The following is a 17,829-nucleotide window of genomic DNA, read 5'->3' as shown; positions in this document are numbered from 1 at the left end:
GGAGACAAGACAGGACCCTCAAGCCTCAGCTCCCCTGCATCCACCTCTTCCACCCACTGCCTCGCTCTTTCCCAGAGGAGGGGGCTGTGGTTTGTCTGGAGGGTGGAGAGGTGGGAAGCTCTGTTCCTGGCAGAGGGATTCCCTGCCAGGCAGGGCAGATCTGTGCACACCTGAGCCAGGTGAGGCTTTTAGAGAGGAGGCAGAAGATGAAACTGGGGGATGAAGCAGAGAAACAAGGATCAAGTTTCAGACCTCTCCCCTGTTTTACGCCTGGAGCAAAACCAAGAACATCCAAAGCTGGAGGGATGCTGAGAGGAGCTGCTGGCAGGGAGCTGCTGCACAGCTCTTACCCTCGAGCGGGGCACAGCCAAAAAGGCCACCATCGCTTCCAGATGCAGGATCACGCGGCTCTAAGACTCGGGGACAAGGTCCTGCCATGCCACCATGGTTGGGGACACTGCTCCAGGTCTGGTGCCATCTTGTGGACACACGACACTTGCATGAACCCCTCGTCCCTTTCTTTCCCTGGTGGAGAGACCAAGCTTGGCAGCACTGCTCCTCCAGGCTGTTTGAACACCAAAGGGTTTTTCAGTCCTATTCCCACCATCCCAAGTCTCTCAAAATCTTGTCCACTGTCTGGATCTCCCCCTCAGCTGTCAGTGCTGTGCCTTCCCTCCCCAGCCCATCAACACCATTGCTGTACCCCACCTGCTCTGGCCACCCCCAAATTGTGACTGCATGGAGAGGTGAAGTACCTGCTGATCTGGGGAGGAATCCGCCAAGCCCCTTGGGCAAGGGAAAGGGGGAAAATAAATGACCACAAGCGGCCAGACATATGATGGGACTGGGGGGAATCTGCTCTGCACCCCAAATTTCAAGAGAGGCTCTCTGCCACATGCAAACTTCCTCTCCAGATTTTACATCCCTTCTCCCCCATTTAATATTCCTCCTTGCCTATTTTCCAGGAAATCCCGCACACCTTTCCATGGGCAAGCCCAGATGTGCTCCAGGCCCCCGTTCTCCCCGGGGGTCACCGTGGCAGCGCATCCCCAGGGTGCCCCATCACCGCGCCCAGCCCTGGGGGTCCCGGGGGCTGCACGGAGCGGGCACAGCGCGATCCCCACCGCTCCAGCCCAGCACGGGGGGTGCGGGCGAGTGTCCGCCCTGCCCGGGAGCCCCATGCCCGCGGTGGCCCCGGTGGCCCCGGTGGCCCCGGTGGCCCCGGGACACGCCGGAGCGCCCACGCGTTCCCACCAGAGGGAGCCCAAAGGACGCGAATCGTGGGCGCGGCCGCCCGGACACGCCACAGCCCGGGGACACAAACGGGGACTGTCACCCCTCAGTGCGGTTTGCAGATCCCCCCAAACCTCCTGTCCTGTCTGTCCCTCCGTGAGCCATCCCTGGCCCGGGGGGCTGCACCCCCTGCCAGAGCTCTCCTCCAGCCCAAGCGCCCGTGCGGGGAATTTGGGACCGGACACACGGGAAAACAGCGGCTGTGGCAGCAAACAGAGTGTCCCAGAGCTCGGGGCAGCCCAGAAACATCGCTCTGACAAGTGGATTTCCCCCAGTTCAAACCATCGCCCGACATCATGTCCAAACTCAGGGCACGGTGAAGCATCTCTGTTCTGCTCGCTTTATGGTGAATGTAGTTATCCTAAATTAATGCAGACGCAAAGCACCAGAAAGGGAGGGTTTGAAATGATGCTCGTGGTGCTTTTGGAACGTCGGCTCGTGGCACTGCACCAGAAGATTTCCCATTCACACCTCGTCGTTCCACAGGTTTGGGTACTGTCGGACACACTGTGGGTGGGAAAAGGGAGCAGGATGGAAATAATCTGCCAGATGGGGATGGGAGATGGGTAAAGGGAGAGTCAGAGAAGAAATATCACAGACAATGTTTCATGATGTCAGAGGAAAATCCCTCCCATTTGCCCAGCATTTGCTCGTTTATTTAAAGCCCATCATTAGTGGCAGCCATGTGGAAGGGGATTTAAGTCCTGAGTGAATTAGGTTCCACATTTTGACCATGTGTCTAATCTACCAAAGCCCTCTCCAGTTCCTGCTTTCCATTGAAAACTGCTGCTTTCTTCATCAGCCAGGAGGTCTGGGGGCTCCAGCCCTTCCCCTGCATGAGGGAAATTTTGAGCACATTAGAGGCTGTGGCTGAAAACAGGAGGCTGCCACAGTGTCAACAAGAAGTAGAGAGGCTGTGGGCCAGGGAAAATCATGGAATAAATGGGATCTGGGCCAAATCCAGGCAGACAGTGCCAGGCTGCTACTCAGCACTGCTGCCAGAGCAGTCTGGCACAGACAAGGAGAGGAAATCCCAGCCAGACCTGGCATTTAATCCGGACTTCCTGGTGGAGTGGCTGAAAATGTTCAGCTCTTGGGGACTTTGGGGCACAGAAGCAACCAGAGGCCACAACGTTTGTGGGAGGCCGTCAAGCCTGGATGGGAAACCCCAACATGGCTATCAGGAGGAAAACACTTCTATGGGTTGAGTTTGTGCCCCAGACTCTTGACAGCAGTCCCAGGGATGCTGGAAGCAGAGCGTGCATGTGCCAAGCCTTGTGGTGAGACAGCTGAGATGGGGAAAGTTGCCTGTCCACCTGGGAAACACCTCAAGGAGGGAAGAGGAGAAAGCAGGAACTTCCTTAGAACTGCTGTGGCAGGCAGGAGCACAATGGGAACCTGAGGCATAGGAGAATGGACTGGTGAGATGGGGTGGGACAGAGCAGTTGAAACGTGTGGGCGCAGAGCTGTCCCCAGCCCCCTCCTGAGGGTTGCATTTGGTGGCTGGCAAGGGTGGGGTTAACCCAGCACACCCTTCCCTGGTGCTGCCCAGCCTGGCCCAGTGTGAGTGGTGCCAGGACTACAAAAGAGCTGGGGGAAGCCTGGATGAAGAGCTAATGTGGCAGAGGGGAGATGCTGCTGTCTCCAGGTTGGAAAGGTGGTGGCAGCAGAGCTGTGTTGCCACACCAGAGCCTGTTCCCTGGCTTGAGAACGTGTTGTACTGGACAGCACTGGGAGTTTTCCTGTGGAATGACTGTGCCAGCCTGATGGCTTTCACCCACTCACCACCATCCTGCTGGAGAGGGGAACTGGACTGGCTGGACCTGTTGTGCTTGTGAGATGTGGGTTTGGGATTATCCTTAGTGGGTGCAGGTGGGATGTTTAATTATTTCTTCCAGTTTCCTTCAGAGTGTGAAAATCAGGCTGAGAGTCTCTCCCCTTAGGGAAAAATGTCATCCCTTATTGTCTTCCATCCCCTGATCTCAATTAAGGGCAGGATGACTCTGGAATCTTGCTGTGGTCCCCTGGGGTGGGTGTCATCTGGACCTGCCACCCTGCACCTGTCTGTTTAACCTTTCAGTGCCTGTGTCCCCATGCCTGCTTCACTCCATCATCATTGTGCAAGTCACACCACAACTAGGCTGATGTGACTTGGCCCTGTGGCTTCTTGTTCAGCCCATCCTGTGCCACACTGAGTAACCTCTGCTCACTGCTGGAGGGAGTGAGGCGATGCTGACCACCCCGAGAGGTGCAGGTGAGCCCTCTGGAAAGCTCAGGCCATAGAATTTATCACATTTCTGCTTCTTGCTCATCCTGGTGTCACATATCTGACCCATCCCAGAGCAAAAATCATGCTCCTGGGTGCTTCAGTCTCCCTGGCCTCTGCGATGATCCCTTCTCCCTGAACCAAAGGGATGTTCAGGTGGGTTGCACAAAGAGCTGGGAGCTCACTGTGGAGTTCTCCTCATATCCAGCTCCAATTTGCTGGCACCAAAACACTTCAAGTTTCTGAAGGGGCTGGATCCACTGGAGCCTGATCATGCCCTGTTCTCTGGCACAGCAGCACTGCTGGCAGCTGTCTCACAAATTTAGGTGCCATTTGTTGCCTGTGCTTGGAGATGAACCTTGCCACCAATTTGCCAGATTTCTTCTCTCAGTGCGCAGAGTATTTCAGGCTGTTTATTCACATTTGTGGCATGTTTTCTTCCTCCTGGGGCTCAGGAAACTTTCATTTATGCTGAAGTTTCCATATTACTATCTCTGAGAGCTCATAATGTTCTTTGAGCTTTAATTCTCCCTATATGCAGCATAAACTTTCTGATGGAAAAAAATGAACGTCTGTCTGCATGTGTTTTGCACGTGCAAAACAAGAGTGGAATAGTACAGCCCTGAAGTTCTGATATCTGGGAATTGAGGCTCAGAGTAAAATCCTGTCACAGGACATGGAGCAGAGTGTGGTATTCTCACACAGGTAAAGTGCACCCCAGCCCTTTTTTCTTCCAGTGCAACAGCAAAAGTGCCAGCAGCCTGTGTAAGATGCTCCCACCCTCCCCAGCTGGCAGCTGTTGCACTGCAAAGAACAAAGCAATAAGGAAAATTGTGGTGTCATTAATGAGATGATTAAATTGGCATCTGGCAATGTCAGCACGAAGAACAAGGCTCTCACATCCTCATCCCTGCCACCCCCATGGTCCTGCCCCTCAGCCCTGTCCCATGCCAGACCTGGGAGATGCTTATTTGCAAATAAATTCATGTGAAAGTGCTGCAGGCCCTGTGATGAGTTTCCTTCTCTATCCTGCATCTCTATTTGCTGCCATGCTTGTGTTTCATTGGGATGTTGCTGCAGCTGATTTGGGTTTCTTTATGACTGGAGGTTTTGATCTTGACTTGGAGAGTGAGTCACTACATGGCAAATGGGATCCCATCCCGGAGATGTCATTTCCTCACCCGGTGTTCTTTGCAAATGAGGTTTTGCAGAGCTTGAGCAGCTGTTTTTCCTTCCAGCTGAAAGCCTCTTCCCAGGCGCATTTAAAGACATGAATTGGGTGCTGAGAGCTGTGCATAGGCAGGGAATTAATATCTACCATGGCCCAGTGGGAGATGTAACAAGCCCTGGCAATCAATCCTGGGAGGCCTGGGGACCACCATAAATCAACCTGCAAGTGCCAAGTGGCTCTGAACCAAGGGGAGGGGAGAGAGGCCATCCCTGTGCTGTGCCATGCAGCTACATATTTTTGATAATTCATAAAGGAAGAGACTTGGAAAGTAACAAATAAAGCCATGAAGTGACTTCTTGGTGCCTGATAAAATGCCCTAGACCCATGCTCCATTTAAATGTATTTTGGAGATGGACTTGCTGTAGATGAAGTGGTCCCAAGCTCAGCATGTGTTGGCCAGGATGTTTTCATCTGGCAAAATGCTCCTTTTAGGTGTCCCCTGGCTTGGCTCTGCTGCTGAGGAAAGGCAGGGCTGCTCGAGTCCCTCCTGCCCACCGAGTGTGCCACAGCTTTGTCATAGAGCAGATTTCAGCCAGGATGAGGGATTTCCATCACAGCTTGCTTGCTGCTTCTGGGGCTGGCAGAGCACTCTGCTGTAGCCCTGGGACCTGCTGTGGGCCACCTCTCATCCTCCCCAAGCCTGGCTTTTTCAGGTTAAGGAAAATGTGGTGGTAGCTCTGCCCTTAGTGTGGGATTGGGGCACACAAGACACCCCCTTCTTCTTGCAGCTCCATCTGTCATCTCCAGGTACAAAATGCCATCTCCATTAGTGGTTGCAATCCCAGTGTTGGCTCTGCCACCTCTGATGACCCTGCATGGTGCCATGGAGCAGCATCAAACAGGAGCCAAAGAGGTGGAGACAGGAAAACAATGCGCTATTAGCAAAGCTCTGGCCAACACACACATCCACAGCTTGGGGTGAAATAATCTTATCCTTTTTTGATCTTGGGTTATTCATTCTGACCTCAGTAGAAAAACATGGTCCCCAGCCTCGTGTTGGATGGAGGGCACAGAGTTGGAACTGTGCAGATTCTTGTCAGGATGCCTTGGCTTGCAGCCAGCCCTCATCCAATTCCATCACTGCCCAGGGGGCATGGCCAAGGCAGCACCCCCGGGTAACTCAGCCTAATGGCAAAAGCCCAGGGCTCCTGCCAGGTGAAAAAGCACTTCAAGTCTGTGCCGGCCCTGATTAGTAAAACTATGGTTGCCATGGATTCTGAATACCTGCTCAAAGAGTGCCTGCCTTCCCTGTCTGCTCAGCAGACCCAGGGGACACAAGCTGTGGAGCAGAGGCCAATTTTGCTGTTCCTTAGAAACCTGATTGCTTTTATCCCGGTGAATATTGAAATTATAATTTTTTAAAATTTTTATTTTTTTCCTTCTTTCTGCCTCGTTTGGGGTAGAGGAGAAACATCCCTCCCCAGCTATTCCTCAGATGAGCTGTGGGGCTCTAGGTGCAGCTGCAGGGAGAAATGCCAGGCTGCCAGTAGGGCACCAGCCCTGCATCCCATAGGAACATGGCTAGCTGTCCCAAGAGAGCAGAGGCTCCGTGCTGCTCCTTTACCAGATGCCTGCACTCTGGAAAAGGTGCTGACCAGTTTATGGCCAGCTCAGAAAAGGGGATTTGGAGATCTAGAAACAACTGCCACTATTGTGAGAGGTTAAGATGTCACCTGCTTAGGCTGTGTGAGAGGAGAAGGCAAAAATGCTGAGGTGAGATTTTTGGGAATGGCTACAGCTGTTACACAGTGAACAAAGCCTCTGGAGAGTTAGTGAGTAGAAATGCACAGGAGAGTGATGGCTAAAAAATTATTACAGGGGGGTGTCCCACACAGACAAGGGTGGGTGGGTGGGCTTTGCTGGGTAAAGCACAGCAGGGCTGCTTTGGAAAGGCCACCCTGTGACCTGTCTGTGCAAAATTATCCAGATCTGGGCCTGTTTGGTGCCCTGTGGGTCTGTGTGGCCCTTCCTGGCCTTGAGGTCTAAAAAAAAGCATCCTTCTGCTCTCTGAAATGCATCCTCTAGGCTGGCCATCTCCAGGTGACCAAAAAGGGGCAACTTTGAGTAGGCAGCTCCCAGCAGAGAGAGAAGCCCTTTTTACATCCCCATTGCCAAAAGATTTGCTTACTCTCCAAGGGGAGAGGGTTCATTCTTCATGACCCTGTTCTGTCTTTGCTGGCCATCCCTGCTCTGGAAAATGTGCTGCAGCAATACCCTGAGAAGGGGCTGCTCATCTCCTTCCTTCTGTGGCAGCAGAACACAACCCGGCGGCTTTTGCCTGCTGCAGGATAGCACAGAGGGGACAAGGGACTGTCTGTGCCTCAGTTTCCCTCTTGGATGCAGTGTCACTCTGTGGCTTGGTGGCTTTTCATGTTCAGAACCAGAGGGTGTTAATTAAATCTGCAGAGTGCAGGAAGAAACAGGGATAGAGCACACACAGCTCTACAGGGCTGTGCTGGGCTGCCCTGCAATTACTGTGTGATGCCCTCTTGAAAGGAGCCAGAAGTGGATGCAGGAGGTTATTTGGGCTGTGCCTTTCGAGCTTTGAAACTGAGGTTTGCTTTTTCTTTTGGCTTCTTAATTCTCCTGGCACAGCTGCAGAGCTGGGCCTTGCTGAGCTGTAACCCACTGGTGTGGGGAGTTTTGTTTATCAGAAAATTGAAACAGAGAATGGATCATTTTAAAGGAGTGTTAATTTTGTGAGGACTTAGAGGTAGGATACAGGAAGAAAGAGATCAAAGAGAAAGAAGTGATATTCAGTCAGTCCCTGAGAGCTACCATTTCTTCCCAGAGATGACAGTGGGTGGGGTGGGTGCAGCTATTGAGGCCCCAGTTATGTGGGATGCTCCAACAGGCTGATGTGAATGATGAGGGAAATGGGGAGGCAAAGGGAGAAGGATCCCATGTCCCATGGCTCTCTCCCAGCAAAACTGTGACAAATGGGGCAGAGAGGCCTGCTTCCATCTGGACTTCTGGATCTGACAGCTCGGTGGGGATGGAGGGACTCGTGCTTCATTTCAGAGTGAATCAAGCTTTGTCTTGTCTTTGCTCCTTGCAAACCGTCCTTCCTACATGCCTGTTGTCCTCAGGAAGGAAAGGAGGCTTTAGGGAAACAGATGTTGAAGCTTGTCAAGAGCTCAGCAACATCTCCACTGCTTGGTTCCAATCCAAGCAGCCTCCAAACACCCCAGTCCCCACAGACATCCCCTCATCCTCCTGAGAGTGCAGGACACATGAGCCATGGGCGTTCCTGCAGGGACAAGGACAGAGGTGCAGAGCTCAGGGGGCTCCCCAAGGACTGCCTTGGGGCAGAGCTCAGACAGAGATGAGGAACAAGATGGTTGAAGGCATTGTCTGTGGGCAGGGAAGATGGGGAGATGGCTGTGTAAGAGTGCACAGAGCTCGGGGAGCACCTGGGACTGTGCTCATCAGGCAGGCAGAAAACACAGGGAGACAGATGAGGAATGGAAAGGAGTGAGATTTCCCAGAAAGCTTCTTTCCATGTTGCAATCCCAAAGTGGGTTCCTGCTGAGGCTCCTTGTGCCTCTGCACTGGCAGAGATCTGTTCCCTGCCTCGGGCATTCCCCAGGGAAAACAGCCTGTGCACAGAAAGAAATCCCTGCCTCACCACTTACTGTTTGTAGCTCTGCCACCCAGGGAGTGTGACCTGCAACGTGCCAGTTCCCTGGCGCTGTCACCCATCCTGGCATCTGCCAAAACAGCCCTGCTGAGCCCTTGCCAGCATCATCCGGCTGCTGTCCCTGTGTCCTGTCCCAGCTGTCACCAGCACTATGCCATAACCCCGTTTTACTGTGTATCCATCCCCGGAGGGGATGAAGTTTCATTTCCTCACTTGCAAAGGAGCAGGCAGCAACTCTTCTCCTTCTTCCTCCCAGTTTCAGACACTGTTTCCAGTTTGTTGATTTCTCCCCTTGAGTAATGTCTTGTTTACACTCATTTTACCCTCCAGGCCTTTGGCTTCAGCAGTTCCTCTCCTCTTGGGGAAAAGATGGTTTTCTGAGGAAAGTCAAGGATCAGGGCAGCCACAGACCTTTCCTGCCCTTGGCATGTTTGCTCTGCCAGCTCTCCCCTGCTTGATGTCTTTTTGCTGCAGGGAGCAGCGGTAGGGCCAGGTCAGGGCTACCAAGACAGCCCAGGGCTTTGCTGGTCTTGTCCTGTCATCCCTCGCCTGCTCTGGAATTTCTTTGAGCAAAATCAACAAGAAGCAAGTGGTTCTGCTCCATCTGCTCCGTGCTCTGGCATCAGGGGGAGGATTGGGCCATGCAGGACCCCAGGGGATGTGTCCTGGTGCTGGAGGCCACCAGATCCAGGTAGCTCCTCACATCCTGGCCACAAGCACCAGGCTCGGCAGAGCAGTGAGCTGTGCTGGGGCTCAGCCCTCGTGGGAGTGGGGGCGTGGGGCTGGCAGCAGGTCTCTCCTGGCAGGTCTCTCCAGGTTTCTGCCCCAAGATCCCTGTACTGCCTGTTTGAATTCAGCCCTGCTGGGGCTCTTTCAGCTCAGCCTCGGTGCAGGGTGGGATGGTGCTGGGACAAGCAGAAGGAGGTAAGTCCCGGGATGCCAGAGCCCTTCAAGGTGTCATCCCTGGGTGGGACCTGTCCACCTGCTCCCTGCCACCCCCGGAGGGGATGAAGGGACCGGCGCGTGTCCCTGTGCCCAGGGCTGCCTCCCCGTCCCGAGGGGTGGCAATGCCCACGGGTGTCGCACCGGCGGAACGATGCGCTCCCCGCATCCCCCGGCCCCTCCTCCGCACCTGCGGGGCTGGGGCGGGATGCAGACCCGCAGCCCCCAGCCCGCAGCCCTCGGCCGCCGCAGGGGGAGCAGGAGCCCGTGGGATTCTCCGGCTCGGGGCGGAGAGAGGAGCCGCGGGCACAGCGGGGACACGGAGCCTTGACACGCGTCCGCGGGGCTCAGGAGCCGTGAGTGCTCTGTGTGTGCGCGGCTCTGATCGGCGGCAAAGCAGGAGCGTTCCTGGCACGGGATGTCAGCGGAGGACGGGCGGACAGACAGACAGACAGACACAGACAGCGGGCACGGGGAGGGAGCCGAGCCGGACGCCGAGCACGGGGCGATGCTGCGAGCGCAGCAAGTTCCTCGCACCCAAGTGTGAAGGGAGCCGGCTGGAGCCACCCGCATCCCGGGGCAGTGATTCGGGCTGCCCGGCGATTGTCACACATCTGGAAGTGGGAGACCTCAGGAAGCAGCTGGATCCCTGCGCGTTTCCCCGAGCTGAGGCCGGACAAGCGGGTGCTGCAGAGGCTCCCGGGCCGGCCGGTGCCGGGATGGATGCTTCACTCAGCACCGACACCACGCAAATGACAAATGCCGACGTTGCGAAGGCTGCCGGAGGGGCAGGAGACGCCTGTGCCGCCCTCCCCTGGGACTCTCAGAGTCAATGGAGTTTATTACCTTAACGTTATTTCCTCTCTCTGAAGGACAGCTTTTTGGAGGTGCTGCTTTGCAGATAAGGAGCCAGCCCCTGGCAGGGGCAGGGTCTCGGCACCGCGATTTGTTTGGCCAGCGGTGGGAAGAGAAGCCCCTGGCACAGCCCCTCAGCCTCTCAGCTGACAGCGGACAAGCGGGAGAAGGTGGAGAAGGGCAGGCGGCTTCTCCGAGCTGAGCTGCGAGGGGAAAGCAGCGGCAGGATTTCATTCGCCTGCCTCTTAAGGCAGTGAAGTCTCCATCCCCTCCCACGCTCCCTCCCCAGCCCTGACCCTGTCCGGCGCAGGGGTGGTGGGACCTCAGCCTTCATCTGGAGTTTCCCAACAAGCCGTAAGTCCTTATCATGTTAGAAAATCAATTTTCCCTCTGGCTGTTTTATTGGTTGCCCTGCCAGCCGTTCTACATATCCGGTAGAACTGCGGCCAGGAGAGATTTTTGGAGCTGGCTTTTTGGGGCTGTATCTTGCTCTGCTTACAGAGCAGGAAAAGAGGACAGCCCTGCTGACATTCCCTGATGGGGCAAAGGGGCAAAGGTGGACTGGGGAGCTGCCAGGGTTGTTTGCAGAAGGGAAATGGGGTAAAAAGCACTTGGAAAACCTGAGGGAGTTTAGGTGGAGGTTTTGTGTGGTTTCCCAAGGGAAAGGCTGTGTCTGGGCAGGATGGGTGCAAGAGTGCAGAGCCCTGGTGATCAGGGGCACCGTGACACCAGCGGGGAGAGGGAGAGTGGGAGCAGGGGGAGCAGAGAAGTTGGGAAAGCATCCTGCAAACCTCTCCATCTCTCCTCAGTCATGAATCCCTATGTCAACTGCTCCAGTTCCGAGTTCCCCCTGCCCCAGCAAGACTTCTCTGTGGAGCCCATCAGCCCTGATCTCAGCAACAGGACTCACCCAGAGACCTTGTTCGACCCTAAGGATGCCAACCTGACAGAGGAGCAGCTGCGGGATAAGTACCTGGGACCTCGACGGTCCAACTTCTTTGTCCCAGTGTGTGTCATTTACCTGCTGATCTTCTTGGTGGGGGCTGTGGGCAACACACTCACCTGCATCGTCATCCTCCGGCACCGGTTAATGAGAACACCCACCAACTACTACCTGTTCAGCCTGGCCGTGTCCGACCTGCTGGTGCTGCTGCTGGGGATGCCACTGGAGCTGTACGACATGTGGAGCAACTACCCCTTCCTGCTGGGGGCCAGCGGCTGCTATTTCAAGACGCTGCTGTTCGAGGCCGTCTGCTTCGCCTCCATCCTCAACGTCACAGCCCTGAGCGTGGAGCGCTACATCGCTGTGGTGCACCCGCTCAAAGCCAAGTACGTGGTGACCAGGAACCACGCCAAGAGGGTCATTGTCACCATCTGGGTCTTGTCGGTCGTCTGCTCCATCCCCAATACCAGCCTCCACGGGCTGCAGCCTCTCTATGTGCCGGGACGGGGACGGGTGCCCGATTCAGAGATCTGCACCCTGGTGAAACCACGCTTGACCTATAATCTCATCATCCAGGTCACCACCATTGTCTTCTTCTTCCTGCCCATGGGGACCATCAGTGTCCTCTACCTTCTTATTGGCCTGCAGCTCAAGAAAGAAAAGATGCTGGAAGCCTTGGGAGCCAAGACTGGCAGCAGCCGCAGCTGCCACAACACCCGGGTGCAGAAGAAAGTCAAGAGGAGGCAGGTCACAAAGATGCTGTGTGAGTCGGTGCTGGGGATGGCAGAGCCAGGGAGTACCTCCCAAGGCTGTGTTGGGAGGGTGCTGGGGGAAACTGAGTCACGGACAGTCCAGAGCACCAAGGCTGGGTCATGCCAGAGGAAGGCTGTGGGTCTGGCTTGCAGGGTGTTGGGGCAAAGGTAGATCTGCTGATTCCAGTCCAGCAGTAAGGATTGCTTGTGCCAGCTCCCTCCAAGCCATACACCCCTCCTTGAGGGAAGTGCAGGGTGAGAAAGAGAAAGGAGGTGGTTTGGGATGGGGGAACCCACTCCCCATCCCTCCACCCAGACCTCAAATGCTGGTGGCAGTGGTGGGATTTCCCAGAGGGCAGCACTTCTGCCCGGCCCCACAGTCTCTGTGACTAATGGGGCAATGACCCAAGGCTGGATTGAAACACCCTCTTTCCCACTCCTCTTCACTCTTGCTCCCCTCCCCAGCATGGTTCCAGAGCCTCTGGCCCCCTTCCCAGGACTGGGAGCTGGCTGCCCTTGGGTAGCTGCCTGTCCCCGGCACGCTGACCTCCACATGCTCCCAGTCCCGTGATGGCACGGCGATGGCAGATTGCCCAGCCCCGTCCAACAGCAGGGTGAGGGCTGCTTCCCCTCCACCTCCCAGACAAGTGGTAACTCTGCTGTCCAAGGCACTTGGGCTGGGCACAAAGGGGGACCTGTCCCCACGTGCCACAGAGATGCATTGTGGCATGGGTATGGCAGAGGATCCCAGGACTACCTGTACATAAATGTACAGGTATGTACACCCTTCCCTTTCCATCAGCAGAGCTGGGTTATAAAACAAGAACAAAAAAAGATCAAAACCAGAGCACAAGGAAAGGTCTCAAACAGCTTGTGCTCCTTGGACTTTGCTGGTGATGGTGGCAGGTTTATGGAGGCTGGATGCCAATAGGGGAGTGAGTCCCCCAGCTGTGCTGCATGGCTGTGACAGCGCCAGCTGCCTGCCAATGAGTGGTGAAGTGCAGCACAGAAGGGCCTGAAGTAGCACCAGCAGGAGATGGAGGAGGGAGGAGATCCTGTCCAGACCTCCAGCCCTGCCATGACAAGCCCAGAAGGCACTGAGGGGACCTTTACCCTCTCCTTTTTCCTCTCTCTCGTGCTTCTTTGCTATGGCCAAAGATGAAATGGGGCAGTGCTTGGCCAGGGACTGGAGATCTCCGTGGGGTTGGTAATCCCTGTCCCCTCAGTAACAACAGGTCCTTGTCTCCTCACAGTTGTGCTGGTGGTGGTGTTTGGGATCTGCTGGGCTCCCTTCCACACTGACCGCCTCGTCTGGAGTTTCGTCTCCACCTGGACCAGCAACATGCTCCACATGTTCCAGTATGTCCACATCATCTCAGGCATCTTCTTCTACCTGAGCTCGGCCGCCAACCCCATCCTCTACAACCTGATGTCCACCCGCTTCCGGGAGATGTTCAAGGAGGTGATGTGCCGCCCCGGCCACCGCCCGCCGTGGGCACGGAAATACTCGCCCAGCGTCACCCGCACCACCACCCGCAGCACCGAGTGCGAGCCCGTGCCCGGCACCAGCGGGCTGCCCCTCTCTGATGCCGAGGAGTTCGAGCTGGAGGACATGGAGAGGGGCCAGGCCACCACCCACACAATATCCCTCTGCTGAAGAGAGGATAGGGAAGGACTCTGGGACCAGCTTTCCTCGCCACCAGCATCCATCTGACTGTGGCACTTATCCTGTGGTGGGGAGCAGGGCAGGAGTGATGGAGGAATCCCAGCCTCTCTGTGCTGTCCCACTGGGATGGAAAGGCTGGTTGTATCAGCAGCACTGCTCCAGGGACAGGGTGGCAGTGGCCTTGCTGTGCCCTGGATGCAGCACCAGGCCTGGCCAAGGCCAGGGCATCCCTTGTGGTGTGGGGACAGCTGACTTCTATGTCAGGGATATGTCAGCAATCCCTAAAAATATTCCATCCCTCCTGGCCCAGTGGGGTGAACCCACAGGTACTGGAGCTGGGGGCTTAGGCATCCCGGGCTGCTTTGGGACACAGGAATGGATGGGTGCTCCCAGAAGTGTTTGCAGCTGGGCTGAGACCCAGGAGGGTGCGAGAGGTTTGTGTGGGACTGTGGAAAAATCCCATGGGGAAAAAATGGTCTGTGGGTGCCTTCTCCCTTGAGACCTCTTCAGGGCTGTCTGGCATAAATGTGACCCTGATTTTCTGGCATGTCTCTTCAGTGGTGGCAGCTGGTGCCTGGCTGCAGGGTGCTGGTACAGCTCCTTGCTCCCAACCTTTCTCATGCCCTGCATTCCCAACCCTCTGAGGGCAAGAGAAGGAGCATGGCTGCTCCCTCCAGAGCTGGAGTCCATGGGAGGAAAATATGGGACAAAGGGATTGCCAAGCTGTTTGTAATGCCAAAGCAGAGCTCCATGACTGTCTGTGTCACATGAATATGCTCCTCTCTCCTCTCTCTGACCATCATGTGGTGGGTGCCTATCTCTTCTTCCTCTGCCCACCGTGGTCACCTGAACTTGTGGGGAAGGTGGGGAGCCATCCTCCATCCCTGCCCTGCATGGGCTGAGCCTCATTGAGAATTAAAAAAAGCCACCGGCCTGATTTGTGTCCTGCTTGTGTCCCCCAGCTCTGCTCCCAGCATGGGACTGAACGCAGGCCACGCTCCTGGGTGGGTGATGGATGGGCCACGTGTCCTTGATGGACACCAGGGGTGTTTCACCAGATCTCCGTGGGGGCTCTGCTGCTGAGGTGGGTGTGCAGGTCCAGGGACACTGAGGGCACAGCAGGGAGGGCACAAGTGGGATGCCTGCACCCTTCCTGGTCTCTCTGGGGCTGGGGCCTTTGCAGAGGGACAGTTGCCTCTGGAGCCGTGGCCATCAGTCCTTCCCTAGACACACGGCTTAGAAAATGTCACGAAAATGCCAGGGAGCGTGGGCTGGCTGGTCATGCTCTCCCAGGCTGGAAGGACCCATCGATTTCCTGTCTCAGATCAATGCTGCTGACTTCCCTGTGTACAGGTCCGGCAGAATGAAATACTGAGGATCTGAAATGGGAGCTGAGGGACCGCCCAAGCAGTTTGAGCTCTTGTTTTGCACTACTTACTCAACCCAGCTCCCTCACGGCCAGCTCTGGAGGCTCCCCTGGCTCAGCATCACATGGCTGTGCCTCTGGTCAGTGTGGGCTAGCCTGGGGCTTGCTTGAGCAGAAATACTGGATGAGAGAGCCCCAGGCAGAGCAGTGGCAGCTGCTGCTCTGCTTCCAGCCCCTCCTAAGCACATTCCACGGGACCACAGCCAGGCCAGGGACCAAGAAGAGGCAGGGTTTGGGGCATGCACACTCCCTCCTGTTCCCATCTACCCAGTCCTTAGTTCAGAGGGAGTGCAGCTGGCTTCCTCTGCTCCCCATCCCGCAGCCAGATCTGCCAGGGACAAAGCCATTCCTTGGCCCTTGAGGGGTCCTGCTGGGTGAGGGTGGGCACTGGGCTGCAGTAACTTTGTGTTTCAGGGTCCTGCCGACTGCTTACAGCCTCTCTCTGGAGGATGTCAGTGTGGCTGAGGGCACTGAGATCCGTTTATTTTGTCTTCTCTCTCTCTCCTGTCGGTGATGGTCCTGGCAGGGGACAGCACCCTGGCAGCCATGTGGGGCCCCTTGTTGCTGCTGCGTGGGTGGATGTGACTGATGCCTCCTTGATGGCCATTACTGCCCCATCTCACTTCACCCAGCTGCTTCCCCAGCCACAAATCTCCAGGGAATGGCTTTTTAATAGGCAGTCGATAGTATTTATAGTATTTATAATGTAGTGACAGATGCCCATGTGGAGCTTTGGGGTCCCTTGCACATCGGGCAAACTTGTCCAGCTGCTCCTGAACAGCCAGGCTGTGCAGGGATACAGCTGTGGCTGCTGCGGCTCAAGCACCGTGGTCAGTTTCAGAGTGTGTGTTCCCAGGGGTTTTTTGCAGGATCCTCAGTTGCAGCATGGCTGAGATGGAGTCCAGAACAGCCAGAAAGGTGAGGCACTGGCTTTGCCTTTATCCAGCCTTGCATTCCCAGCTGCCCAGACATCTCCTGACCTGGGACTCCTCATCCTCCTTGATGATCCCAAATTCTCCTCTCTGAGATGCTCGAGGGGAATATGCAGCTCAAGCCCTGATATATTGGGTGATGATGCTGGGGCTGTCCCACCACCCACTCCACATGCACAGCTGGGCCAGGATCACCCTGGAAAGCATCCCAAAAGCTTGGCAGAGATGTAGTTGCAGCACAGCTGGTGGCAGCTCCTGGGTGGAGATGTATGGGCAAGCTTTCCCCAACTTGTGGAACAGAACAGAAGTGGAGACTTCCCGGGTACCACATGCCAGCTGGGCTCCTGAGAGATGCTGGGATCAAAGGCTTCTGGGCAAGTCTTTCAATCCTATAATTAATAGTAAAATCTGCATGAAACCTAATAAAAAAGGAACCGATCTCCTCAGGGAGAATGGTTTCATGAAGAGCATTTTACACATCTCCACCACTGGGAAGGCAGTAGTTGATGACTTCTTCCTGCCTCAGGCTCATTGCAGCCCCCAGGAAGGGAATTTTACAGAGCTGTTTACTCCAAGAACATGATGATCCCCACTGCCCTAAGCCCTCAGGATCAGCCTGGCCCCTGCCACCCTCCCAGTATACATTAGAGGAATTGTTCCTGCCAGGGAGGTGGCATAGAAGCAAAGGCCCTTGTGGGAGGGGGAAATGCAGAAGGCAAGGACGGGCAAGTTGTTCCCACTGCTCCCACCCATGCAAGTGGCCCGGGGAATGGCTTGAACGGTGATTCAGCATAGTTGGGCAGAAGGAGCACTCCAAAACACTGCCTAGGAGTCAAATAAATATTTCAGAGCCCAAGAGACCCCAGATGGGTCAGAGTAGAGGTAAATTGAGGGACCAGGAGATGCAGGGAATGTGTGGATGCTATTGCTCCGTGTCTTTCCTCGGAGCTGGGAGAAGCATCTCTCTGTCCCTGCAATATGGAGCACGTGGTCAGGTTGGGCTCCATGCCACCATCTCCTCTCCAAACACTTTGTTTCCAAAGAGCTGTTCTCCAAAACTTGTCCATCTGTCCTCTAGACTTACAGCAGCTTCTGTCCAGCTGCCAGCTCCTGCATAATCACCTGCTCCTGGCTGCAGGAGAGCCTTCCTGCTCCCCTGTGCCTGCTCAGCTCCTGGAACTCTTTTCCCCCCAGTTGCTGCATGCCCTAAGTGACACAGTATCTCCAGAGCTTCCAGTGAAAAGATTTATCACCATAGCTTTGGGGATTAAAAAGCAATCCATCTATGAGGCTGCCCCAGCCTTGTAAGGCTTTTTTTTTTGTGCTGTGATTGTTTGCAACAAGCATGGGGTGGGTTTTTTTTCCTTGAGAGCCAAACTCAAGTTTTACAGCAATTGCCTTGTATATTTGTAGCCATGATAAATGGCTCCAGAGTGTGCCAGCAGATTTTTTTGCCGCCCCTTTTCAAGAGAAGATGGTTTCAAGGGAAGGGTTGTTTTTCCCTTCCTTCACACAGCCATGGGATGGGGAAAAGGCGTACAGTGTGAATTTGGCAAAGCCCTTGTGAGCCTTGTGAGCAGTTCCTGTCTAGGGCTGGGTGAGGGGGAAGTTTGGGCTGCAGCACAGCAGCCTTTCCCACCAAGATCCCAGCCTTTGTTAGGGGAGGGGGAAAGCAGGAAAATGTAGATGTCAGAAAACTGTGCAGGGTTTGAGCTTAGGTTGCTTTTCAAATCATTTTTCATTTATTCCCCTTACCCCAGGCTAGTGGTGGTGGTGAAAAGCCAACACATAGTGCCTACAGATGATGATGGGCAGCACGAGATAGTCAGGGAGGCAGACAGCAAGAAATCACAGAATCATGGAATAGTTCAGGTTGGACAGGA

General features: G+C 55.2%; 1 protein-coding gene across 1 annotated transcript; it reads left to right on the top strand.

The window, feature by feature from the left end:
• Positions 1 to 2,902: 2,902 nt before the first annotated feature.
• NMUR1 (neuromedin U receptor 1) lies at positions 2,903 to 14,525 on the top strand. The gene is made up of 3 exons (XM_023932970.2): positions 2,903 to 10,581; positions 11,037 to 11,933; positions 13,176 to 14,525. The coding sequence occupies exons 2-3, from the start codon at positions 11,039 to 11,041 to the stop codon at positions 13,577 to 13,579; spliced, it is 1,299 nt and encodes a 432-aa protein (XP_023788738.2). The 5' UTR covers positions 2,903 to 10,581; positions 11,037 to 11,038; the 3' UTR covers positions 13,580 to 14,525.
• Positions 14,526 to 17,829: the final 3,304 nt, after the last annotated feature.

The sequence above is a fragment of the Cyanistes caeruleus genome, chromosome 10 (genome assembly GCF_971803275.1).
Source record: "Cyanistes caeruleus chromosome 10, bCyaCae1.hap1.1, whole genome shotgun sequence".
In the NCBI taxonomy this organism is placed as follows: domain Eukaryota; kingdom Metazoa; phylum Chordata; class Aves; order Passeriformes; family Paridae; genus Cyanistes; species Cyanistes caeruleus.
Note: the sequence above shows the minus strand (reverse complement) of the source record. Positions and strands in the feature narration are given on the sequence as shown.

Excerpts from the sequence above, each read along its gene's own strand:
- NMUR1 (XM_023932970.2), top strand. The coding sequence starts at position 11,039 with ATGAATCCCTATGTCAACTGCTCCAGTTCCGAGTTCCCCCTGCCCCAG. Across the intron at positions 11,934-13,175 it reads GCAGGTCACAAAGATGCTGT|TTGTGCTGGTGGTGGTGTTT; the intron begins GTGAGTCGGTGC and ends GTCTCCTCACAG.